Source organism: Dioszegia hungarica (assembly GCF_025882075.1).
Source record: "Dioszegia hungarica strain PDD-24b-2 chromosome Unknown MKK02contig_18, whole genome shotgun sequence".
Classification (NCBI taxonomy): domain Eukaryota; kingdom Fungi; phylum Basidiomycota; class Tremellomycetes; order Tremellales; family Bulleribasidiaceae; genus Dioszegia; species Dioszegia hungarica.
This window is the reverse complement of record NW_026515775.1, coordinates 62,080-85,861: the sequence shown is the minus strand read 5'-3', so window position 1 is coordinate 85,861 and position 23,782 is coordinate 62,080. Positions and strand designations below refer to the sequence as shown.

General features: G+C 56.4%; 6 protein-coding genes across 6 annotated transcripts; 2 read left to right on the top strand and 4 right to left on the bottom strand.

The window, feature by feature from the left end:
• Positions 1-120: 120 nt before the first annotated feature.
• MKK02DRAFT_29015 (uncharacterized protein) lies at positions 121-7,220 on the bottom strand (the record flags this gene model as incomplete). Its single annotated transcript, XM_053087688.1, has 21 exons — positions 121-157; positions 227-313; positions 464-528; positions 579-663; positions 760-1,428; positions 1,457-2,515; positions 2,611-2,769; positions 2,816-2,852; positions 2,907-2,937; positions 2,977-3,582; positions 3,630-4,409; positions 4,577-4,717; positions 4,779-4,813; positions 4,852-4,945; positions 5,082-5,261; positions 5,309-5,338; positions 5,417-5,989; positions 6,032-6,103; positions 6,255-7,067; positions 7,134-7,157; positions 7,209-7,220. The coding sequence occupies 21 exons, from the start codon at positions 7,218-7,220 to the stop codon at positions 121-123; spliced, it is 5,589 nt and encodes a 1,862-aa protein (XP_052943166.1).
• A 397-nt stretch (positions 7,221-7,617) lies between these two features.
• MKK02DRAFT_18340 (putative transporter) lies at positions 7,618-9,339 on the bottom strand (the record flags this gene model as incomplete). Its single annotated transcript, XM_053085928.1, has 6 exons — positions 7,618-7,856; positions 7,910-7,979; positions 8,027-8,256; positions 8,303-8,918; positions 8,961-9,081; positions 9,128-9,339. The coding sequence occupies 6 exons, from the start codon at positions 9,337-9,339 to the stop codon at positions 7,618-7,620; spliced, it is 1,488 nt and encodes a 495-aa protein (XP_052943165.1).
• Positions 9,340-9,804: 465 nt separating this feature from the next.
• MKK02DRAFT_39081 (alkaline-phosphatase-like protein) lies at positions 9,805-12,236 on the top strand (the record flags this gene model as incomplete). Its single annotated transcript, XM_053090428.1, has 17 exons — positions 9,805-9,828; positions 9,865-9,915; positions 9,975-10,060; positions 10,115-10,147; positions 10,196-10,280; positions 10,330-10,387; positions 10,441-10,533; positions 10,578-10,787; positions 10,834-10,955; positions 10,991-11,083; positions 11,133-11,260; positions 11,315-11,408; positions 11,458-11,518; positions 11,572-11,684; positions 11,732-11,873; positions 11,918-12,016; positions 12,073-12,236. 17 exons carry the CDS (start codon positions 9,805-9,807, stop codon positions 12,234-12,236), a joined length of 1,656 nt encoding a protein of 551 aa, XP_052943164.1.
• A 219-nt stretch (positions 12,237-12,455) lies between these two features.
• Positions 12,456-13,713, top strand: MKK02DRAFT_18347 (uncharacterized protein; the record flags this gene model as incomplete). Its single annotated transcript, XM_053085929.1, has 5 exons — positions 12,456-12,785; positions 12,858-12,956; positions 13,031-13,136; positions 13,199-13,277; positions 13,365-13,713. 5 exons carry the CDS (start codon positions 12,456-12,458, stop codon positions 13,711-13,713), a joined length of 963 nt encoding a protein of 320 aa, XP_052943163.1.
• A 239-nt stretch (positions 13,714-13,952) lies between these two features.
• Positions 13,953-15,930, bottom strand: MKK02DRAFT_39079 (uncharacterized protein; the record flags this gene model as incomplete). The annotated part of the gene is made up of 4 exons (XM_053090427.1): positions 13,953-14,708; positions 14,776-15,659; positions 15,705-15,822; positions 15,913-15,930. 4 exons carry the CDS (start codon positions 15,928-15,930, stop codon positions 13,953-13,955), a joined length of 1,776 nt encoding a protein of 591 aa, XP_052943162.1.
• Positions 15,931-16,495: 565 nt separating this feature from the next.
• Positions 16,496-23,629, bottom strand: MKK02DRAFT_29011 (uncharacterized protein; the record flags this gene model as incomplete). Its single annotated transcript, XM_053087687.1, has 15 exons — positions 16,496-17,206; positions 17,255-18,286; positions 18,401-18,437; positions 18,470-18,922; positions 18,980-19,002; positions 19,076-19,426; positions 19,671-20,705; positions 20,936-21,180; positions 21,250-21,305; positions 21,366-21,837; positions 22,075-22,122; positions 22,213-22,666; positions 22,690-23,152; positions 23,235-23,443; positions 23,507-23,629. 15 exons carry the CDS (start codon positions 23,627-23,629, stop codon positions 16,496-16,498), a joined length of 5,712 nt encoding a protein of 1,903 aa, XP_052943161.1.
• Between the last annotated feature and the right edge of the window lie 153 nt (positions 23,630-23,782).

Sequence of the window (23,782 nt, the reverse complement as noted above, 5' to 3'; positions counted from 1 at the left end):
TCACATAGTATGGATACATTGCCATACAGATCAGGCCGGCCCTGACAGCTACAGTATTTCCGTACACTCAAGGCTCGCGCGCCGCTGTCAGACTCAAACGGATTGAGAAAGAGGAAGGAGCTACATAGGACTATGGCGGATCATACTGCGGCGACAGCTGTTCGTCAGCTTTAGCTAGAGTCTCAGCCTCATTGAAAAAATAGAAACGTACACCTGTAACTCTTACAGCTGTTCATGACGCCCCCAAAGACACCTCATCCCCCAGATTCCCTCGGAACCGTCTTGCCGCGACCCAACGAATCTCTGTACCAATCTGACGATCAGCTTACATCGCGTTGCCAGGTGGTCAAAGCGCTCATAAGATCCTTCTCTCCTCTAACTTTGAGCGTCCCTTGGAGCTCGTGACCTTGGTCATTTCCTGAAATTAGCCAAGTCCACTTGCAAGTTTCAAGTCAACGCTCACCTGCTTGCGCTCGTAGCACAGCTCGTATCCGCTCGACCAGCACCGCCCTGATGGCGTATCGGTACCTGATCTGTTAGCTCGGACTTAGAGCTATGTCCTCGCTTGCGGGATGTACCTTGATCTTGTGCGCTGTCCCGCGAATCTCCCTCGGACTAGCGCGTGTGACCCTCCCTGATAGCCATGTCAAGTCTCCATGAAACCTGCCCAGTCAGATCAATCCTCATCTCGCGGATAGAGACTCACCAGGACTCGCCGCAATTGCTCCAGATCTACGCCGCCGCTACACCGCCGCCAACCTCGCCCGCTCCGCCTCATGCCACTCGTCCACCAACTTCCACGCCTTATTCCCCAGCTTGACTCCTCTCTCCTCCCACTCCCTCAGATCCAGCCCCTCCACCTTTCGCATATCCTCCAGCACTTCTAGCGGCACCGCCAGCCCTTCGAAGAACGTGAAGCTCTGCCACGTGGCCTGCTTCTGCTCGAAGAAGAACCGATTCTTCTCCACGCCAACCCGATCCGTATACTTGATATCCCATACGCTGGGCTCGTTGTCGAGGTCGAAGTACCGAAGCGTGGGCAGTACGCCCGGCGTCACTTCACTAGCACTGAGAAGCATCTGAGCGTGGAGAATCTCCTGCCCTCCGTTGCAGCAAGACGAGATGACTCCGTTATGCTCGCCGATCGCCTCGAGCTCGTCTAAGCGGTCGAAGAGGGTGATATCGCCGGAATTGAACGTCTCGCGGAGGGTGTGCAGGATGTGAAGGTGTGGACACGCGTAGAGCTGCTCAGCGAAATCCGGCAGCATCGCTTGAGCGTGAGCCGGATAGGTGGCGGGATTGGCGGAGGGTGACATTGGAAGGCGCGACCTGTAGGACCCATCGAGGTAGACTCTTTCGAACCGGCCAGATAGGAGGCGAATCTCTTCCGACGTAATCGACCGATAGCTGAGTGAGACGAGGGCTCCGCTTCACCAGGTCCGCGAGGGTGTATGACCACTCGTCCTCTCCGACCTCCCCGCGAGAGAAGCAGTGGATACGGAGACGTTCGAGGCTGGATGTTGCCGAAAGTAGACCTCTGACGAAGCTGGCCGAAGACCAGAATGCTGGAATAGGTTCGGATTCCGAGGGGCCAGTAAGGTCGATATCCGCCGATGTAAGATTTGGCGCCATGGTCATGCACATGAAGGAGACCAGCTCGGGATAGTGGGCTGCTTTGTGTCCGATCCGAAGCGATGTGAGGGCGGAGAATCGCATGTCGCTCTCGATCAGCATGGCCGCGATGGTTCGGTTGCCCCAGCGGTGAACTCCTTCCCCTCCGATAATCTCCAGCACCTGTAGAGTTGGCGCCAGCAGCTCCAACAGGTGCATCATCCCCACCGTCGACCCTTCCTCCGGCTTGATCGTCAATTTCTCCACCAACGCCAACCGTCTCGCCGAGACTGAGCGCGAGATAGCATTCACCAAAGCTTTGAGCTCGGCAGAGCGCGACGATTGCTCCGCATGGAACTTCGAGGATTCCCAGAGCAAGTGCTCAAGTGTACGGTCCGCCGGCCTGATCATTGGCTGTTTGCCGTAATGAGGTGGAAGAGAGAGGTTGATATCTCTCCAAAGCCGCTCCTCCGGGACGAACGGGACGAGGGCGCGGCACGTGCGGCCCAGATTGATCAGGTCGTTGCGTGAGATGGATGAGCCGATTCGGGCGACGACCTCGGGTGGGAGAGTGATGAGGATGGGAAGTGGTTTGTCGGGAAGAAGTGGGAGTATTGTTACAGACTGCTGATCAGCACATCCCAGAGGAGATAAGGAAGATTCGAGATACCATCGCGGGTGTTCTAGGCGTTCCCGCTCTGTCTGACGTGGTTCCCTCTTTTCGTGCTCGTATTGGACGATGGGAGTTGGGTGATTAAGCGCTGCTTGACCGAGGTGCCAGCCGGAGAGAGGAGATGGGAATGAGAGGCGATTGATATGCGAGGGAGAGATAGCCAAGCTTGAGCCAAGTCCGGTCACCTCGGCCGCCGGGCGGAATTCGGAGCCGATATCCCGATGCCCCAGTCTGGTCCGTGCGTGTGGCTCGACCATCTATTTCCCTACGCCACAGCCTCTCGCTCCCTTCCTTTTCGGACGTGATCCACCCAGGGACGCGCGTACCTGCCTGCTCGAGTGGGGACGTAACCGAGCCCCCGTGTCCCGCTGTAGCCGCCGATTCTGCACGCGCGTAGACAGCGCATCGAAAACACGCTGTATCGCCCCAGTACACCGGCAACAGAAGCTAGGAGTATGCATGTTGAACACGGGAGATGACTAGGCCTAGAAGATCAGCTCTATATCATTCATGCCGCAGCTGAACACTCACAATTCTACTGTCCCGCTGTATTGGAGGGAGAATACGTCTAGGAGTCAGCTGTCCCGCTACCGTCTGCTCATGGAATTGACTCGGAACTCACCATCAAGACATCCAGAGTCAAAGGCGACCCCCTCTGGATCCTCTTTGCCTCAGTACCCATCCTGCTCCACGTGCTCCCGCCAATCCTCCAATATCTTCCAGCTCTCTTTCCCCACTTCTACTCCTCGCTCGCCCCACTCCTCCGAGTTCATCCCTTCCGCCTCTGCCATCTCTTCAATCACCTGCAGCGGAACGACATTTCCCCGATAGTCGGAGAACCTCTGCCACGATGCGTCTTGTTGCGGAATGTAGCGCTTCTCGTGAAGAGATCCGTATCGGTCGCTGTACTTTGTGGATTCGACCCATCCAGGGTGGGGGGAAACGATGTATCGAGAGTGTGCGGCTTCCACACTGTTCAAGTGGAGGAAGGCATATAGGAGTTCCTCCTCGCCATACCGCCAGGAGTGGATGTGCCCGATGATAGTGTCGGACCGTTCCAGGTCAAGGACGTTGTCGATGTAATCGGTGTCCGCGGGCCCGGTCGGGATGAAAGCGTGAACGAAGCGAAGGCGGGGGTTCCGGCGGAGGTTTTCGGCAAAGACAGGGAGCATCTCTTGCGTTTCAGAGGGATAGGTAGTGGATGATGACGTGGGAAGAGGAGATGATTTCGAAGTGTCGCGCGCAGATACGTCAAAGTATAGCTCGCGCATATGCGGCAAGTGGTATCTGAAGTCGAACTGATTGTCAGCTTTGAGTTGACTCGCCAGACGCGCCAGAAACTTACGATATCCATCACATATTGTGAGGGGATAATGAGCACCCCAAGAGCCAAGTCCTCCTGGATTCCGCCAAAGTGGTCAAGAATAGCATCTCTGATATCAAGGTGTAACACCTCCAATTTCCTCAATCCGCCGAGCCCATCGACAAGCGCAAATAGAACATCTCCATTGCTTGAGACATAATCCACCGATAGCTGCCACAGCTCGTCACTGTTCTCCAATATGTGGGCGAGAGCACTAGTGTACCCGTCGTCAAGCCCCGAGTAGTCCGAACAGATGCGGAGACGTCGTATGTTTGTCGGATGACTGAGGACGGCTGGCTCAGGTGGGTGCCACAGTCCGAGTTCGGACCACTCGTCCCAAGAGATGTCGATGTCGACCGTGCAAAGTCGGGGTGCAATGTTGCATAGATGTGTCAAGAAGGATGGGTATAGGACGGACCCGCGGCCGAGCCGGAGATGGGTCAACGCATAGAAAGCGAGGGGCCCGCCGAGAACCAACGCGTCCAACGTGCGGTGTCCGATAGCCTCCCATGGAGCCTCGTCGCTGAGCATGCCGGGAGCTTCGATGATCAAGCTAGTGATGTTCGAGTCGACAAAGTCAAGCAGATGCGCCATCCCTAGCGCCGCGCTCGGGTACACCTGCAGCCGCAGCTCTCTGACCACCTTCCATTCCGCCCGGTCCGCTCGCTCCATCAGCCGCTTGACCCTCTCCCTTGCCTCCGCATCTCGTAACGCCTTCCCCTCAACCGCCTGGCTGTCCATCCAAAGCTCAACAACCGCCGCCTAACTCGTCATCATCCGCCACTAGCTCGTCTGGCGCCAAAGTGCAGACTCGCGGGTGTTCGCCATAATGAGCGGGCACTGAGATGTCCAGGCGTCCCCATAGGCGTTCCTTGGTGAGAAAGGGATGGAGGGATCTGCAGGTCCGGCCGAGTACGATCAGGTCCGACAGGGGGAGATGGGAGCTGATGAGGCTGACGAGCTCGCGGGGAAGAGTGACCAATGAGGGGGAGGTCATCACGAGTGTTCGGGATGGCAATGGCAAAGCCGTAGTAACAGTTCCCTTTGGCAATCAGCTGCCGTTTTGCAAACTGTGATAGTCATACAATTCATACAATTCATACAATTCATACAATTCACGGGCGAGCTCACTGAATCGGTCACCATGACGTCCCCGGTCGCAAACCCTTCGAAGATGTTTTCCCTGCTTTCCTGCCGGACTGACCGAGCGATCGACCTCCTTGCGACTCGCTATCGGATTGTTGAGACGTCTTCAGGCCTTCTCCTGTCCTCTCGATGATCTTACTCGTACGGTGTGACTTGACCGTCGAGCAGATATGAGATGTATGCTTGAAGGGGCACAGACGCAACACAGACGAGAACTTTAGCTTTCAGGTTTGCTTTCAGGTTGCAAAGTCGTAAATGACGGTCCATTTAAGCTAGCAATCCCCCCACTTTGCCCCACCCTAGATACGCTCCTCGACAGCTGTAAATGCGTGACCGCATAGCCCTTCTAGGTCTGGCCGGCCCCATGGCCCAATGTCTCCATGCCGCCTTGACCCGCCCATGCCCAGAACACATATGTCCCGTGCGATGCTCCAGGAGATGTGGAGGTTTGCCGAGAGGGGAGGAGGCCTGGGATTTCAGCTCAAGTCCCCCTTGAAGCATCCAGAGATACTCACTGCAGTCCAAGTCCGACGTACCGCCATGACCTTCCCTCAAGCCTCTGTATCCGTCTTCGTCATATCCTCCCGCCATTCCAACAAGATCGCCCAACCCTTATCACCGACCTCAACACCTCGCTGCTCCCATTCTTCGAGACTTTTCCCCTCCGCCTCGCGCATCCCTTCGATCACATACAGAGGGACCGCAATCCCCTGGTGGTCACTGAAGTGCTGCCAGGATGGTTGCTCCGCCAGGAGATACTCCTTCCTGAAAGGTCCTCCGTTAGGATCGCCGCTGTCCGTAAAGACTAAGGTGGTGGCGTAGTTGACGATGACGGGACCAGGGAGACGCGAGTAGGCGACTTCTACACTGGGCAAGTAGAGTAGAGCGTAGACCAGCTCCTCGGTCCCGTGTTTCCACGAGTAGATCTTGCCCGTGATGGTATCCGACCTGTCCATGCCTTGGACGTCATCGATATAGTTGGTGTCAATGGGACCGTGGGGATGGGCGAACGTGTGGATGTACTGGACGTGGGGATTTGCGTGAAGTTGAGCGACAAAGTCGGGGATCATGTCTTGCGTACTCCAGGGGTAGGTAGTGGATGCGGAAGGGGGCAGGGGAGGTGTGTGGGGTGTTTCCCGTAGTGATGCGTCAAAGTAGAGCTCGCGCATGTACGGAAGCTGGTGCTTGAAGGTAAACTAGGAGTCAGTGGTAGCCCCTCGGGGTTGTGTAGGACTCACGATGTTTGACCATGAGTCTGATGAGATGATGAGAGTCTGGAGAGCAAAATTTGGGTTCCGTAGGGATAAACTCTCTTAGGAAGCGCCTAAAGGGATGGAGAGATGCAGGCTCTGTAGCAAGGGGCACTTGATCAATGCCACGAGTAAGAAGTGAAGGACTATCCAGTCCTCGCAGGCGTGGGACCAGCGAGAACTGCCGCAAATCCGGACACTGCTCCATTACTCCGAAGAGCATGGGGTGGTAATCCTCATCGTCCATCTCGTCGAATTTGATCCTCATGCGCTGGATCCGCGTGGGGTAGTCCTCCAAATGCGTGTCCGGCGGTTCCCAAGGTCCGAGTCCGTGCCAGGCGTCGCGAGTGACGTCGATGTCGATGGCGGAGAGATTGGGTGAGATCTCGCACAAGTGCGGAACGACAAAGGGGTAGAGTATGGAGCCCGGACCGAAACGTAAGTACGTCAGTGCCATGAAGGCGAGGGGGCCGTCGAGGATTAGCGCGTCGAGAGTGCTATGGCCGGCACCATCCCATAGGTCCGACGGGTCGAAGTCGTCGGCTATCTCGATCGAAAGGCTCCGCAGATTGGGCTGGACGAATTCCAGGAGATGCGACATCCCCACCGTCGATCCCGGCCGCACTTCGAGATGTATCTCTCTGACTCGGCCCCACTGCTCCCATCCCGCCCGCGCCATGGTATTGTTGATCCTCTCTCTTGCCTCCATAACCCGCGCGGCTTGTCCGCTCCGCGCCTGTCTCGCCATCCACATGTCTACAGTCCCTGCGCTAGGCTCATTCCTGTACATCCAGTGCCATTCCCGAGGATAGTCGCCGTGGTGTTTGGGGAGCGCGATGTTGAGGCGTTCCCAGAGTCTGTCCTCGGTCAGGAACGGGTGGAGGAATTTGCAGGTGCGGCAGAGGATGACGAGGTCGGGAAGGGGAAGGAAGGTGGTGATGTGGGTGACGATCTCGTGTGGGAGGGTGACAATTGTGGTAGGAGGCGCTGTAAAGGGAAGGGCATTGAGGGAGGTCTCGCGTGCCTATCACGATCAGCTTCCCCCCCTCGGACGATCGTGATGGATAGTGTAGCCCGCGCAAAGACTCACTTGATCGAGCGATATGCTGCCCCTCTGAATTTGTCAGTGATATTCTCGAGACATAGGATAAGGGTCATGACCTACCTCGGACGACATTTCGGTCAATTGCTTCTCTTCGCGATGTTCTTAAAGACCGCCCACTTTTTTTCAGCGGGATCTAACGGACTCTCAGCTCCCTTCCCTCGTACTCGAGCAGCCGAGCAGCTGCGTCCACACGACCTACTATTTTCCGCAGTAGACTTTTATCGTGTCAAGATGTAGTCGTACAAGAGCGGATGGGAGTCGATATGTGATACGTTGCGGGAGAGATCGTCGGAAGTCGGAAGGCGGGTCAGTGCGCGGTTGAGGAATGAGGAGTTTCGCCGCGGGGCTTCCGCGGAAGGAAAGCGGGTAATCAACTGTCATCGATCCCAGCCTGGAGATGGCGAGCTGTCCCGCCGAGCGATATCCTCCGTCAAGATTGTCATCTATAATCTATACTGAGTTACCCAAACTACAAAGTATGCCTAAAGCCCTTCTCCTCTGTTACCCCTTCCAGTCCCTCTTCCAGCCCTGCTCGCCTGGCCAGCCTCCGATTTGATAGCCTGTACTGGACGTGCTGCGCAACACCCGTAGCTAGTGCAATAGCCACGAGCCCAACGCAGACTTTGAAGCCGCGCGGGTAGAGCGGGGAGTCGTCCCCTCTGAGCAGCTGAGACCCCACCAGAGCACCTCCGTTAGCGGCCATGATAACTGCCAGATCAGCTCTTGTCGGTATATAGATAGATACAGAGGAGAAGGCGTACTCATGGCCATGGCGATCGACCGTTCTTGAGGCGTGCGGCAGTTGAGTGAGAGCCATGTCGCATTGAGAGGCTGTGCGTCAGCGGAGGTTCCCTATGAGACGATGAGACGGGACGTACATGGTAGGATGAGACGAAGCCTTGAGTGAGTACCTGCATCGCATACTTGAGCCAACGGTCCGACGAGGTCGACGTCTGCTGGAAGCCGATCCAGAAGACCAGCGCAAGAGTGAGGCCGATGAGGATGATGGGTCCGCGAAGCTGGGTGCGGTCGGATGCGAAGCCGTAGACGAAAGTCATGACGAGGGCTGCCCAGCCAGCGACAGACGAGAGAGCGTTAGCGGTGAGAGCTGAGAGTCAGCTGATTGCCCAATCGGAACGAGGAAGGGGACATACTGTCAAAGTTGAAAGAGCGGATGATGGTGGGTCCGTACGTCCCCATAGCCCCAGTAGGCGCAATGTAGGCGATGGCCATGATGACATGAGGCCAGATCCGCCAGTTCCCCAGTGTCCCAAACACCTCCTTCACCGTCAACCGCCTCGACGTAGCTGCCTTTGCCGCATCGTCCGATACCACCCGCCTGGCGATGATCTGCTCTTCCCGGTCAGAGAAGTAGCGGATGGGGAGGAAGAGAGGCCGAGGTCGGCTAGGCGAGCCGGGGAGGAAGCAGATGATAAGGAGGGCGACGCAGCAGGCCATGGACCCCTCGATGAGCATGAGCCATTGCCAGCCGTAGTACCGAGGGTGGGTAGTGCCGAGCGGGAGGATGCCGTAGGCGAGGAGACCCGAAGTGGCGCCCGCAAGACTGTTGCCGAGGAAGAAGACGGCAGTGACGGTCGCGAGCTCGCCGCGCTTGTAGAAAGTGGATAGGGTGTATAAGGCGCCGGGGATGAAGCCACACTCTGCCACGCCGAGCAGGATGCGGGTGGTGAGGAAAGTCGAGTAGTCGTACTGGAAGGCTTGGAAGGTGGCGACTAGGCCAAAGGCGAGGACCTGGAATGAGATCCATATCTACAAGTCAGCATGATCTGAGAACTAAAAGAGCAGACTTACTCTTGGCCCGATCCACTGAAGAATGTAGTTACTTGGGACCTCGAGCAAAATGATACCGATGTAGAGCAGTGATTGGCCATTGTTGAACTGGTCCTGGGTGATACCGATCTTAGCAAGGAAGCTTAAGCGTTAGCTGATGATGAAGCTGATGTCTCTCGTGGACTCACCCATCTGTCAAGGCGTTGCTGATATTTCCTCTTTCCAGTTGAAAGACATAGAAGCCGAGGAAGAGCAAAGAGAGTACAGAGGCATTCAGCTTCCAGTACACTCTTCTTTCCTCTTCGGCGGTATAGGTGAAGAGTCCGTCGGACGAGCTGGCAGATGGGCTGTCAAGCTCATCCTTCTCGAGGGAGGGCGATGGCGAGGGGTAAGCTGCCATACTGGCTATGAGATTAGATCAAGGGGCTTCCGAATATCAAAAGGGGGGATGTTTCGGAATCTTCTTCCTCGTCTCTGGAATATAAGGAGCGGCTAGCCTTCGGCTCGGCTTTGACATAGCGTGATCTTTTGCCTGAGCTGACAAGCAGCGCTGTCCGAAATGTCACATTTGGTCAGTCGTCATTTTCGGTGCAATAATGACTGCATTGTGTGTAATCAGTACAGTCAGGTACTTTATCGCTTAGATGCTGCGCCGTGAGCTGGCTGTGAGTGCTTTGCGGCACTCGACCGGCAGCCCTTGGCGTCGCGAAACGTGCTCATGTCGACAGGATGAGCGTTGATGTCGTCGTTGGACGGAGGAATGGCGTGATATCCACCGGCGCCGGTTTACGTTATCGACCGCCCCGCTATAACTCTTCGGTGTCCGACTCAGCTTTCTCCTCAGTCCGCCATACCTCACCTCACCATGTCCAGGCCCAACTTCCTGATAGTGAGCCCATGCCAATGGGCGACGCTGATGGTATAGATCATCGCAGATGACTTGGGCTTCAGCGATGTCGGCGCATTTGGCTCAGAAGTGAGTCTTCGGCTTTGCCCGGTGCCCGATGGCCGAGGAGGACTTTGGCTGAGCAGCAGATTTTGACTCCTAACCTTGACAAGCTGGCAAAGAGAGGTCTGCTACAGACAGGCTTCCACACGGCCTCAGCATGTAGTCCGACCAGGTGGGTCGAATGGAAAGCGCGAGGGCTTGAGCTGACAAAAAGCTGACAAAAAAGGTCAATGTTGATGAGCGGGACGGACAATCACCTGTATGCGGTACCCGCGCGTCTCTTTGGCTGCTCAAGCTGACAAGGCAGGGCTGGGCTAGGTCAGATGGCCGAGACCATTGGCAGAGACCCCTTCTACCAAGGTCGACCAGGCTATGAGGGGATGCTGAACGATGTGCGTACACAGCAAGCTGGGTGAATACGGAGCGGATGCTGACCCCCAGCGCGTCGCTGCTCTGCCCGAGATTCTCAGCGATGCCGGCTATGAGACCATCATGTCTGGTGAGCCGCTGTGGGCGCCCACTGATCTGTAAGCCTCGCGCTGATCATGTTAGGAAAGTGGCATCTCGGTCTTCCGGTTCATGCGCAGCCGCATGCTAGGGGGTTCCAGAAGGTCTTTGGTCTCCTGCCTGGAGCAGGCAACCACTGTACGCCTGTCATCCTACTCTTTGCGTACCTGTCTGACTATCAGATCTCTACGAGCCCTTCCTGGAGGACAACACACCAGCCATGAAGTTCCTCCCGCCGCTATATGTCGAAGGCGCCAAGCAGATCACTCACAAGGACATCGAGGGCCCCTTCTACTCGTCCACGTACTTCGCGGACCGGATGGTCGGGTTCTTGTCTGAGCGAGACAAGAGCAAGCCGTTCTTTTCTTACTTGCCCTTCACCGCTCCTCACTGTAAGTTCCCTTTAGCTCCCGCTGTGTGGTCCCAGCTGACGTCCAGGGCCTCTTCAAGCGCCAGAAGAAGAGGTCGCTCAGTACCAGGGCCGGTATGATGCTGGTCCGGAAGCTCTACGGCTGGAAAGGCTGGAGAGGCTTAAGACGCTCGGTCTCGTCTCAGAAGACGTGAGTACTGAAGGACAGACAGCGCTGATACCCAGGTCCAAGCACACCCTATCATCAACGCGTACGGCGAGAAGAGTTGGGCAGATCTGACCGGGGACGAACGGAAGCTCAGCGCTCGGAAGATGGAGGTAAGAATGCTGCTGTTGCTGACTGCTTGGAGAGGAGCTGACGAGTCAGGTCTACTCTGCCATGGTCACCGTAATGGACAAGGAGATCGGCAAGGTCTTGCAGGAGATCGAGGATCAGGGTGAACTCGACAACACCTTTGTCTTTTTCTCGAGCGATAACGGTGCGGAAGGAGCGCTGTAAGTCCTCAGCCTCGTCATCTTATTCTCGTAGTAATAACGCTGATCACGCAGACTTGAGGCCATTCCCATCATGGGCAATGCGATCACCAAGACCATCGAAAGATTCTTCGATAACAGCCTGGAGAACATCGGCCGCGGCAACTCGGTGAGCACATCTTCAGTCACAATCTTGACGGACCGAGCTGATATAGTAGTGGACCTACCTCGGACCAATGTGGGCACAAGCTGCTACAGCTCCATCTAGGATGTACAAGGGTGAGCCAGATCTTCCATGGCTGTGAGCTACCTAGCGCGGGCTGATGCCCTAGCCTGGTCGACCGAGGGCGGTATCAGATGTCCGAGCATCATCGCTTACCCCGGCTCCAGAAATGGCTCGGTCACGCACGAGTTCACCACTGTGATGGACATCCTACCCACTGTCGTAAGTTGTCGTGCCACAGTCCTGCCTTTAGAATGCTCACGACCTAGCTTGACCTCGCTGGAGTACCGCACCCTGGAGACGAATTCCGCGGCCGCAAGGTCCTGCGTCCGAGAGGCAAGTCCTGGGTACCGTACCTTTCAGGCAAGGAGGATGAGGTACACGGAGACAACGCGATACACGGCTGGGAACGTGAGTTCTCTTCGACTCGTGTCTAGATCAAGCTGACAAACCAGTTTTCGGTCAAGCTGCTATCCGTCAAGGCAAGTGGAAAGCCGTCTGGCTCCCGCCACCCACCGGGAATGACAAGTGGCTACTGTACGATCTTTCCATTGGTGAGCTGATCGTTGCGGTGGAGACCGCATATCGTGCGATCAAGCTGACAAAGTAGATCCTGGAGAGATCAAAGACCTTGCAGCGGAACAACCGGACAAGCTGAAGGAGCTGATCACGTTCTGGCACGAGTATGAGGCGGAGACGGGAACGGTCATGAAGGACTCTGGGGAAGGCTTTGGGCGATTCACCGGGGTGAATTGGGAGGACTGGGGACAGTAGACCAAGGACAATCCTGGGACGTATCTATGCTACAGCTGGCCAAACAAGGGGCACGACCCGCTCCTCATATGCCAGTCCCTCAAAATCACGCGCACGGACATGCCTTTGCTCCTCATTCCGCAAAACGGGAAGAGAGGTCAAGGGAGATCTTGAGGGAGATGACCTTGCTATCGCTCTTACATACATTATCACCTGCAGCAGGATCTCCCAGAGGCTAGAATGTCCCGCCCAGACAACTCGCTCACACCAGCGTCGTTCGAGCTACCGGACGATATAGATGACGAGCCCACGACATCGTTTCTCAGCGTAAACAATGGGAACCCGAATCAACCCCAGCCGTCCCGCTCGCCGTATCATCTGCCCACCTCAGAAAAGCTTCGCGGGCTGGCAAATAGGATCATCTTCAGCCGGTACTATGTGCTGTTCTATTTCGTGATGATGAGTCTGAGTATGGTCACTGTGGTCATGAGCTTGATGGCAAGACGTGAGTTGTCAATTCTGCTGGATCTCATCCCCCACGTCCGACTCCCGCTGTGCGCAGCAGCCCAGGTCGTGATGGAGGCTCTCGAGGGGAAGATGAGGGTCTGGGAAGGAGAAAATCATAGGTGCAGACTGACAGAGGCAGATGGATGCCCGTCAATAACGTGGCATATCCTCGAAATCGTCATCAATGCTCTGATGGTTATCGAGGTCGGGACAAGATGGATCGCATACGGCAAGGTACGTCGCAGCTGGGCGCCGAACTATATCTTGTCACAGTGCTGGCAAAGGCAATGTGAACGCTGAGACCCCAGAAATACCCTATGACCCCCTTAAACGTCATCGACCTCCTCCTTGTCCTATTCTGCTCCATCACGCTCATTGTGGTCTTTACAAGCCCTTGCTCTGATAGCTCCATGTGTACGTGTCGCTCTCTTATGCTTCCGCCTCATCTGGAGGTGGTCAAAGACTGATGATCACAGCTGAGGAGAATCTGGACATGATCTTGCTCGTTATAAGGAACGGGGTACAGTTCCTCCGCATTGTCAACATCTTGAGAAGGTACGTGGCCTTTCCGGCCTCCTTTGTTCCTTCTCTGCATCCCGATTACAATAGCCCGACACTGCAATAGTACTTGCTGACCCTAAGATCCGGCCACTCCATCTTCAATCCCCCAAAACCAATCGATCTCTCCCAAGCCCGCCCCGACGCACTCGACATGGACCTGGATTTCTCCGACGAAGAAGCAGCCGCCGAGCGTACGCTCGACAGCCGATCTGCACCTATCTTGCCTCTTCACAGCAACGGACGGAGAACGCTGGCAGGTGGCGGAAGGTATGAGCCGTTATATGCGGATGAGCCGGATCGGGATCGGGGCAGTAGGGGATCAAGCGGTGATAGGGAGCAGCCAGCCAGGCAGGGTGTCACGGTCAGGCCGGGGCAGGGGAGGGAGGAGTTGACGGAGGAGGATCAGGATGCTTGGGATCGCCTAGGTTAGGGTATGTGGGGATGTATCAGTATTGATCTTGATTTATGGCGAGCATTCGATTCCTCAGGAGCGATGATGTATATGCGGATGTCGACGTGTCTCTCTGCAGCTAAGCGTAAGAGAACGCCGATATACATAATGAAGACACTCTGCTCGTCAGCCCAATATCGAAAGGCGCGGTGAACGTAAGACTCCTCACCTCAGGCCAAGGGGTATCCCGCCTCCCTCGCCATTTCTCCCTTGACTTTTTAATATCCCGGCAACTCGATCTTCACCGTGTTTGTCCTCCCCGCCTCCGTCCATGCCTTCCATTTGACCCAATTTGTTAGATGCTTCCACGCCTTAACCCCGACTTCGATCTGCCGCCCCTCCCATGCTCTGTTGCGAGCTCCCTCCGTCTGACTTGTCTCCGCCTCACTCATCTCCGCCTCACTCATCTGCGCCTCCCTCATCTCCGCCTCCCACATTTCCGTCTCTTTCATCCTCTTGATGACCTCGAGGGGCACTGCATACCCTTCATAGTGGGTGAAATTGAGCCACGCGGGCTGAGGGAACCACTCGAAATACTTGACTCGGTCCCTCCCGTCCGCCGCGGTATAACGAACGTGACGGTAGTCCGAATGACGCGACGGCGCCCGTAGATGCGAGCAGAGAGATTGGGAGGTGTCCGACTTCACGATATAGTGCGTGTAGAGCCGTGCGTGGAGGAGTTCCGCGCCGTTGTGAGAGAATGAACGTATCAGACCCGTTGGCTTGGGCAAAGACGAGAATCGATCGAGATGCGTAAAGATGCATGAGCCGTTCGGAATGGTGTCGGAGTAGAGGATGTTTATGTACCGTAGGGAAGGGGCGTTGCGAAGATTTGTGGCAAATTTTGGCACTATGCCAGACAGGGGAGAAGGATCCGGGAAAGCTGTGTCCTCAATCCTGTCGACCGCCACATCGGTGTCGTACAGCATATAAAGTGTCTCGAGCCCGGGTAAATTGGGTAGGCAGTATTCATGCTGAGAGGATCAGCGGAGTACTATTGTCAAGGGCGGGGCTTCAGTTACGAGACGCCTCCCTGCTCACCATCTCAAGATGTGGATCGGACATGTACTGCTCCCCCTTCACGATAAGTCTCCGGAGGGAGGGAAGCTCCAAGTCGACTTGCCGCGAGACAGCGAGGAAGTCAGCCAAAGTGTTCGACCAGTCGACGTCCATCAGGTGAGCTTTGTCCTTCAACGCCATCGCGGACTGAAGTGGGGCAGGCTGCTCTCTGTCGTCTGAAGAGAGAGAGACTTGCCGCAGTAGCGGACTCCTCGCCATGAGCGAGATGCCTGGGTGCTGAAAGGTGGAGGGGATTTCGCCGCGACTGAGGCCGACGAAGCGTAGCTTGAGCTTCCGCAGAGCTGTTGCAGTAGTGGGCGCTACATAGCCTGGTGCGAGGAGTTCCTCCCGAGTTGCAGCGTCGACCTCACACTCGAATGCCGCATCGAGATGGATGAGGCCGGGAGCTGCCGCGACGAGTGATGAAAGCGCAGTGGCTCGATGAACCACTCCGCGGGTGATACGAAGGTGGGTCAGCGACGCGAAGACCATATCCGAGCGGATGAAGCCGTTGACGTTGAAGAGGTCCTCGTGCGAGGCGGACCGCTCCGAATCCCGCATGTGATCGAAGACCGGGCTGATACAGAGCTTTCTGAGGGTGGGGGATATGTCGCAGAGTAGGCTGAACACCTCCGCGATCGATCCGTCATCGACCACGACCGACAGGTCTTTCACGAGCCCCATTCGCCCGTCCGCCAGAAGCGCCCTCAGTCTCGTAATCCGCCGCAGCATTGCGGCGTTCTGCCTCTCCTGAGTCTCCTCCGTTTCCGTCGCCTCATCCGCCGCCCATTGTTGGTACGCCGGATAACCGGAAAAAAGTGGCGTGATATGCACCCGCTTGCCATAATGAGGTGACAGGGAGAGGTCTACCTCCTGCCAAAGCCGGGCCTGGACGGGAGTGTGAAGCTAACGGGATGTGGTAGAAAGCGCGACCGCTGACTTTCCGTCCAGCTGGAGTGCGACGGAGGTGAGGAACTCCGGAGGCAGAGATAGGAGGTTGATGGCGGGGATGGAGGGGATCTGGGGAGTCTGAGGCGTCAGTATGTATTTGCGGGATACACCGGATAGCCGAACAAGCCGGAAAGGAGGAAGGAGGGAATCACTACCTTGCCCACTCACTGATGCTGTAGAAACCATTATAGCACGACAGACAGAGCCGATGTCTGGCAGTACCAGCGATCCGGTGTGGGCTAGTCGAGGAAAGGTGTTTGAATGAGATGGTACATAAAAGATGAGATGAGCTCGATCAATTGGTTGTTCGTCGTCGTCGACTCCATATTCCTCAGCCATTCAAGCTTGAGTCACAGCAGGAGCCCAGCAGCCGTAGCGCTCTGTTATCGTGCGAACCTGTACGCAGCAACCTATCTGATGGCCTAGACTGATCTACACAATGCATAAATACTCAGCTTTGTTTGACTGGAGAAGTCATATGGCCCGGGCTGAATCAACGAGTCTGAAATGTCGCCCGCGGAATCGGTTCGGCGCTATTCTGTGAAACGGAAGAGTGAGCGAGCGGAGAGGACCGAGTGGAGAGGGGGTCCGAAGGATCCGGCGAGGTCTGGTCGATCTTACATGGAAATGACGTATACACAGCGATCATTCTGAATTGTTGGTCGACGTAAAGGGCATGGTGGTTGACGCGATGGAACTGCTCAGTCAGCGTCAAATCGCGCCAAAGAACAATGATAACTCACCTTTACTTTCAATATTCCTCCTCGGAGCTCTGTTCCACCTCGTCCACGTCAACAAACACGCCCGCCTCCGGCTCCGCCTCGACCTTTCCCCCAGCCTCTTTCCACTTGATAAAATGCGACGCGTGCTTCCAAGCCTTTTTGCCAACCTCCATGTCTCGCCCTTCCCACTCGCCCACGGCGATCCCCTCCGTCTGTCTCATCTTCTTCAGGACTTCCAGACGCACCGCGTGTCCCGAAAGGTCGGTGAGATTGACCCAAGATCCCTCCGCCCGCCACTCAAACGTCTTGAGCCGCTCCGAGCCGTCCGAGGCAGTGTATTGAACTTGCTTTTTGGGATGATAGACGAGGGGTAGAGGACCAACGGGCAAGGGCACGTCGGAGAGCTCGAAGCTGTGCATGTAGAGCCGCGCGTGGAGCAGCTCGTCGCCCTCGTATGAGGAGGAGAAGGAGCGAACGAAACCGACAGGCTTGGCGGAGAGCTCGAGCGCGTCGAGGTGCTGGAAGATGCAGGAGTCGGCGGGAAGGCTAGCCTTGGCGATGGGGTTGATGGCCGTGAACTTTGGGAGGGAGCGCAGGGTGGAAGCGAAGGAGGGAAGCATGCCGATGCAGGCTGCTGGTTCTGGAAAGTCGGTTGTAGCGGTGTCGCGCAGATTGTCCTCGGAGTTGCAGACGATGCAGATAGTTTCGAGCTCAGAGAAGTCCGCCAGCCCGCTCTCGAACTTTGCTCGTCAGCTAATATATAGCGATTGATATCAAGAGACGCTTACCAGCTCAATATAGGGATCGGCGTTGTGCGCGGGTACGTGCAAGACTAGTCTGCGGAGAGAAGGCAGGCCGTATTGCAAGGTCGACGCCAATTCGGAGAAGCGCTTGGGGGTTACGGACCAGTCGAGATCCGTCAGATCAGCCTTGTCGTCCAGCGCGTCCATGAGCTGGGATGCGACGGTGATTTGCGACCCGTTGTAATGCAACGCCAGCTGTTGCAGACACAGACTGCTCTCGATGACCGAAATGATAGGGTGGGAGGCGCCTTGAGGGGCGCCCGTCCGATCGCGAAAGCATAACCGCAACCTCCGTATCTCCGTATCGCCAACGTCCGGCGAGTAACTTGGGACCATCTGGGCGTCCCATTTGCCGGCCTCCATGCGGTGGTCGATATCCGCATCGAGATCTGTAAGACTGGGGGCGGCCTGGACGAGGAGGAGCAGGAACTCGACGTGCCGAATTGCGCCCTTACCGATCCGAAGGTGCGTGAGCGACCGGAATACGACACCGCACCCGATGAAGCGGATATCGAGCGTATCGTACGTTTTGGGCGTCCATTCCGTCTCAAAGACGTGCTTGAGCGGCGCGTTGATTTCGAGCGCCTTGAGTGTGGGGGAGAGGAGGTCGAGGAGTTGGAGGATGCCCATGAGGGCGCCGGGCCTTGGGATGATGCTGGCCTTCTCGACGTACCCGAGACGCCTCTTTCCGAGCCCCATGATGAGCTCGTTGACCCTCTCGCGAAGGGCATCACGGTGCCTGTTCTCGGCCCGCAACGCCTCGGCTTGCGCCCAGCTGACGTGCGGGCCATGTCCGCTGCGGCCGTAAGGTTGGACAAGGACGTATGAGCCGTGGTGCGGATTGAGGAAGATATTGAGCTCCCTCCATATGGCGTGCTCGGCGGGGGAGTGGAGGTGGCGGCAAACGAGGGATAGGGAGATTGCGGATTCGCGATCAACCAAGAGGCAAATTTGCGTCAGGACCTCTTTCGGGATCGACAGGAGGTTGACCGGCGCGATGTTGGCGTTGGAAGCGGTCTTGACCTGTCAGCTGGATGCGAAGATAATTGATGGGCAAGCAAGCTGAGAGAGCAGACGAGGGCAGGGGAAGTGTTTAAGAGAGATGTAAATGACCTCTATCGCATCACTCACGTTGGCTTGGGAAACCATTTTGACGTTGTGTTGACGCCTCAGCAATCCCTCCTACAGCTCCCTGCTGACAATAAGGCTGCCGAAGACGAGGTGATATGATTGAGTTGAGGTACAAACGGAAAGTTGAGAAGGAACGCAGAGCTGACTGGACTTCGAAACTCCTCATTCCTCGTCCGGCCAATTCCGAATTCCGGATTTCCGGCTGAGTGGGTGCATTTCTGGTCCGTATAGAAGGGAAGCGCAGCAGCTGCGCTTACAAAAGCTCCAGTGTCGATGATTCTTCGCTGCATAAACACCCCTGTCTTCACATCGCTCTGGCTCGTAGATTCCCCATCTGATACCAGACCCCCTCCCCAGCACGGCAGCTCTGTTACAGTCCGCCCGCCCGCCCCACACGTCGTTGCCCATCCCGAGTTGATACTGCCGACTGAAACGCGATTATTGTGATGGATAGATTTGTTGTGGAGGGACTGGAATCGGGAGAATGAGGGATGTTGAGGGGAAAGCATTGTAACGTGCGCCCTGCACTATCAGCTCTACGCTAATATTCCCTGCACTATGCGGACAAGCGCGACTCACTGCTTACACTTGTCCCTACTTAGCTCCTTCGGCAGCCTTCTCCTTGTCATATCCCGCCTTCCAATCCTGAAGTACCTTCCATCCCTTATCGCCCACCTCGATACCCCTACCTTCCCAGCCGCCGTACTCCACTCCCTCCGCCCGCCTCATCTTCTGGAGGACCCACATGGGCACCTTGACCCCCTTGTAGTCCGTGAAGTCCTGATAGCCCTCGTAATGGCGATCGAATCGACGTTGGCGCTGGGAACCGTCCGCAGCGGCATACTCGATGTAGTTGTCGGGACTATTTGACCGGTGGGGGGGAAAGGGGGAAGGAACATCCGCCCTCTCCATGTAACGGAGAAGGAGGTGAGCGTGAAGGACTTCTTCATTACCGTGTGTGAAGGATCGAATGATACCAGTAGGACGCGCCGTGCCGCAGGGGCGGTCCTCGAAGATACTCTCCCGCTGAGTGGGATATAGCATGCAGAGTTGATAGGCGAGGACATGCGCGTAGCGCCGAGGCGAAGGAAGGCAGCATGCTAAAGCAGGGGGCTGGCTCGGGAAAAGCCGGGATGATCGCCGATGTAAGTGTTTTACTCGGATGAATCACGATGTAGAGCGTATCGAGGGCTGGAAGGTGCGGGAAGCATTCGAGTTTGAACTGGTTTTCAGCGGTGTCATTTGCCTATGATACCGCCCATTAACCCACCAGGTGGAGTATTGGATCGAAGGCAGAGGACCATCCTGACCCTAAGACTAGTCGTTGCAGCGAGACGAGCCCCGCATCCGTACCGGAGTAGCAGTGCGTGAAGTCATTGAGTGTGATGCTCCAGTCGAGCTCGCTTAGGCACCGCGACCCTTTGATGGCCGGAGCGATGATATGCTCTAGATCTTGATCGTTGGAGTTGTCCTGCAGGCACGCTTGCTGGAGGAGCGGACTCCCCATGAGGACGACACCGGCCGGGTAGTTGTCATCACGCTCTACATCCTCGTCACCGAATACGAGCCGAACCCGCTGCAACTTCGTCTCCCCAATCTTGTTCGGGAAGAGAGGTGCCATGGAACCTTCCTCCCAATCCGGCACTTCCGCTTCTCCCGATAGGTCCGCATCGAGAGAGATGAGATTGGGCGCCCTACTGACAAGAAGTAGGAGGTAATCGTTGAAGCGGATCGCTCCGGCGTCGATATGAAGGTGGGTGAGGAAGGGGAATGTGATGGTTTCGCTGAGCATCCGGACGTCCAGCGTTTGGTCATTTTCGGACGCCCAGTGGTTGTCGAATACGTGCTCGAATTGGGGAAGGACTTCCAGCCGTTTGAGCGTTGGCGAGACCGTGTCGAGGAGCTGCATGATGCCGAGCAGGGCTCCCTCCCGGGGTATGACCGAGACCTTCTCCACCATCCCCATCCTGCGCTCGCCCAGACCCACCAGGAGCGTGCGCACTCGCCCCTTAAGCGCAGCCCGATGCCGCTGCTCTGCATCCTTTGCCATCTCGATCGCCCAATCCACGTGCGCGCCTGAGCTGCTGCGCTCATGGGGCTGAACGAGGACGCGCTCCCCATGGTGTGGATTGAGGAAGACATCGATGTCCCGCCAAACGCGATATTCCGATGGTGTGTGTAGTGATCGAGCAACGACAGATAAGGATATGGCTGATTTTTGATCAAGTTGAAGAGCTACGAGTTTGATGATTTCTTGGGGGAGAGATGTGAGGGTAATGCGAGATTTGGAGGTGATGGGGACGAGCTTCTTGTGTCAGCTAGCGCATCTGACAGCATGATGATCGTCTCAGAGGTGAATGCAGACGAAAAAAGGGGGACGGGGACGCAGACAGGAAAGGCGAGGAAGAAAATGATGACCGGGTCTGTCATGGCATTGATGGGTGGAAGGAGGGGGCATCCTTTGATCGCCTCAATGAGCACTGACCGAGGTTGAAGACGCCATGCTGCCGATATTTCCAGCTTCTATTGATTGACCATGCAGATGACCGCCCTTCGGTGGATTATGGTATGAAAGGCAAAGGCGAAAGAAGATGGAAGTGAAGGTTCTTGGTACCCTTGGTTGCGCAACTCCTCATTCCTTGGCCCGGCGATGACAGTTGCTGCTTGGGCGCAGCCGTCAGCGTCCAGGTAGATCTGCTGGTCTTGCCTGTCCTGCTCTTCGTACCCGGTACAGCGGATGGATATACAGGTAGATGCTCGCATGAGATTACACAACATGCCTGTCTAAAGTCGAGTGTACCACCATCGTCAGTCTGCCATTCGGGATACTGTCCTCCGCAGTAGCGGACCTGCTCCGTTAGGCGCTCCATGTCTGGTCTCGGCAGCTAGAGAATGGATCTTCATCCTGCTTGTCAGCTGATGTAGCCGTCAAGATCGAACAGTGACTCACACTCATTGTTGAGACCGCTTTGCTCGGTGCGCCTGTAGCCGTGCTGCCGCCCTCTCCTCCAGTGCCTTGAATTCCGCCAGCACTTGCCATCCCTTCGTGCCCACCTCCACCTGCCGACCTGTCCACGCATCCGCCCCGACCTCCTCGCGTCTCATCTCCTGCAGGACCTGACCTGGAACATGCAATCCTTCAAAGGTGATGTACTCGTGCCAGAACGCCTCCCGCTCCCAAAGGTAGAGCTTGTTGCGCAGGACACCCCCGACGGCGGCGTAGACGATCTGGTGATCTGCAGCATGACCTTGTGTGTCGTCGTTGGTGTGTGTATAGGGGCAATCGTCTACCTCTGTATGATGGTAGAGTAGTCGAGCGTGGAGGAGCTCCTCATCGCTGTGCCGTAGGGACCGTATATGTCCGATGTTGACGCTCGAGATGGTACCGCTATCAAGCCGATCGAATGGGTCCATCATTCTCGCGTGGAAGATAACGTCTATCCGGCGCAACTGGTCAGACGAGGACTATTGGCCAGACTGCGCGATAGTGCTGGCATCATTCTGGACGATACGGAGTCCGGGAGCGCCGACGGTGCTGGTGCACAGAGGGGCCAAGCAGAGGATATGTCGATGTAGAGTTTTTCAAGGGAGGGAAGAGAGGGGATGTATTCTAACTGAGGTGTATTCAGCTCTATCCACACCGAAAATAAAATCGAAAAGTTGAATTGGCCTACCTGCCTCTTCTGCTTGTCTCCGCCCGGATACACAAAGGTCTAGACCATCTGCCTGATCAGCTCCGAGTATGCTCCCGATTGAGGAAGAAGAGCTCACCATGTTGCGCAGATCTACCAGATCCTCTCGCGACTACGTACCCACCCTATCTCCATGAGACTCCCGCCAATCCAGCACGACCTGCCATCCGGCATCCCCAATCTCGATCCCTCTTCCCTCGCGTCCCTTCTCCAGTCCCTCTGCCTCCAGCATCTCCTCGATGACATCCAGAGGTACCGCCAATCCCTCGTAGTCCGAGAGATGACTCCACATCAGATCGTCCCGCTCCTCATACACCTTCTGCCGCTCTGTTCCGTCCCACGCCGTGTAGTCCATCTCCAAAGGAGCCTCATCCTCGTCTTCGTCTGAGACCGTGCCTGGAAAGACGCGATCGAGGACCTCAACGAGTCGGGTCAAGATGCGGAGGTGGAGGAGCTCCTCCGGTCCATGACGAAAGGATCGCACGACTCCCGTCCATTTCCCCTCGGAACCCAATCTGCCGAGCTGCGACGAATATGTGGGGAATATTCCGGGAATGGTATGGGGTGTTCGTCCCTGGACTCATCCAAATTGTCGACATCGTCGGCGAAGGTCATGTCCCTAAATGCGAGCCGGAGGAAGCGGAGCTTGTTGTCCCCATCCGGCTCGTCGGGCATCTCTGGTAAGATGTCCTCCTCCCAGCCGCCACACTCCTCCATGGATTGGTCGATATTCACGTCCAGCGACACCATATTGGGAGCGAGGCGGCTAATGAGGAAGATGGTTTCGGCGTAGTGGATGCTCCGGTTCCCGATGTTGACGTGTGTTAGGAGAAGACAACTGATGCCGGCGTCGAGCAGTTTGACGTCGAACAGCTCGTACTGCTTTGGGTTGTCGTTGCGTTGCCCGAGATGAGATGGCGCCTTGACCTCGAGCGACGTCAAGTGTGGCGAGACAGCGTCGAGGAGGGAGATCATCCAGCCCAGCGCTTCTGGGCGAGGAGTGAGACTGAGCTTTCGGACAAGCCGCAGCTTTCTCTCCCCGCCCTGCAAGACGACCTTTCTGGTCTTCTCGCGCAGGGCCAGGCGATATCGATCCTCCTCCTGCCGATCCTCGTCCTTCCTCCACGCCGCGTACCGCTCACCGCCTTCCGCAAATGGCAGTATGAGCGGGAGCTTTCCGTAATGCTGGCCGAGGCTCACATCTACCTCGCGGCAGATGCGAGCTTCGCAGGCAGAGAAGAGCTGGGTGGAGCAGAGGGCGAGCGAAATGGCGCTCGGCCGGTCCAGGTTGTCCGATATGGTCGCGAGCAGCTCTTTCGGGAGTCAAGAGAGGGAGATGAGTGGGTGGGTTCTGGGCGATAGCTGACTGATCAGCTGAGTTCTAAGCGTACGACCAGATAAGATGGTGACTCACATCTCCCTGGGATCTCTTGACCCCTCGGCTGGTCCGACCCCACGTAGACTCAGCGCCAATTTCCGGAGCTACTCTCGCCGGCGCTTCCTTCTGCCTCTTTGATCTCCTCAAAGGGGTAGCCATAGCGTGATGAGGGAGCGGTCCGCACTATGCGATGATAGGATGAGACGTAAAGACAATCTGAAAGGGTCAAACCACCCGAAGTCGCTATCCAGATGCCCCCGGAACCAGGAACCCCCGGCCGGGCTTCTCCGACGGAAGCCTACTCATCGCCTC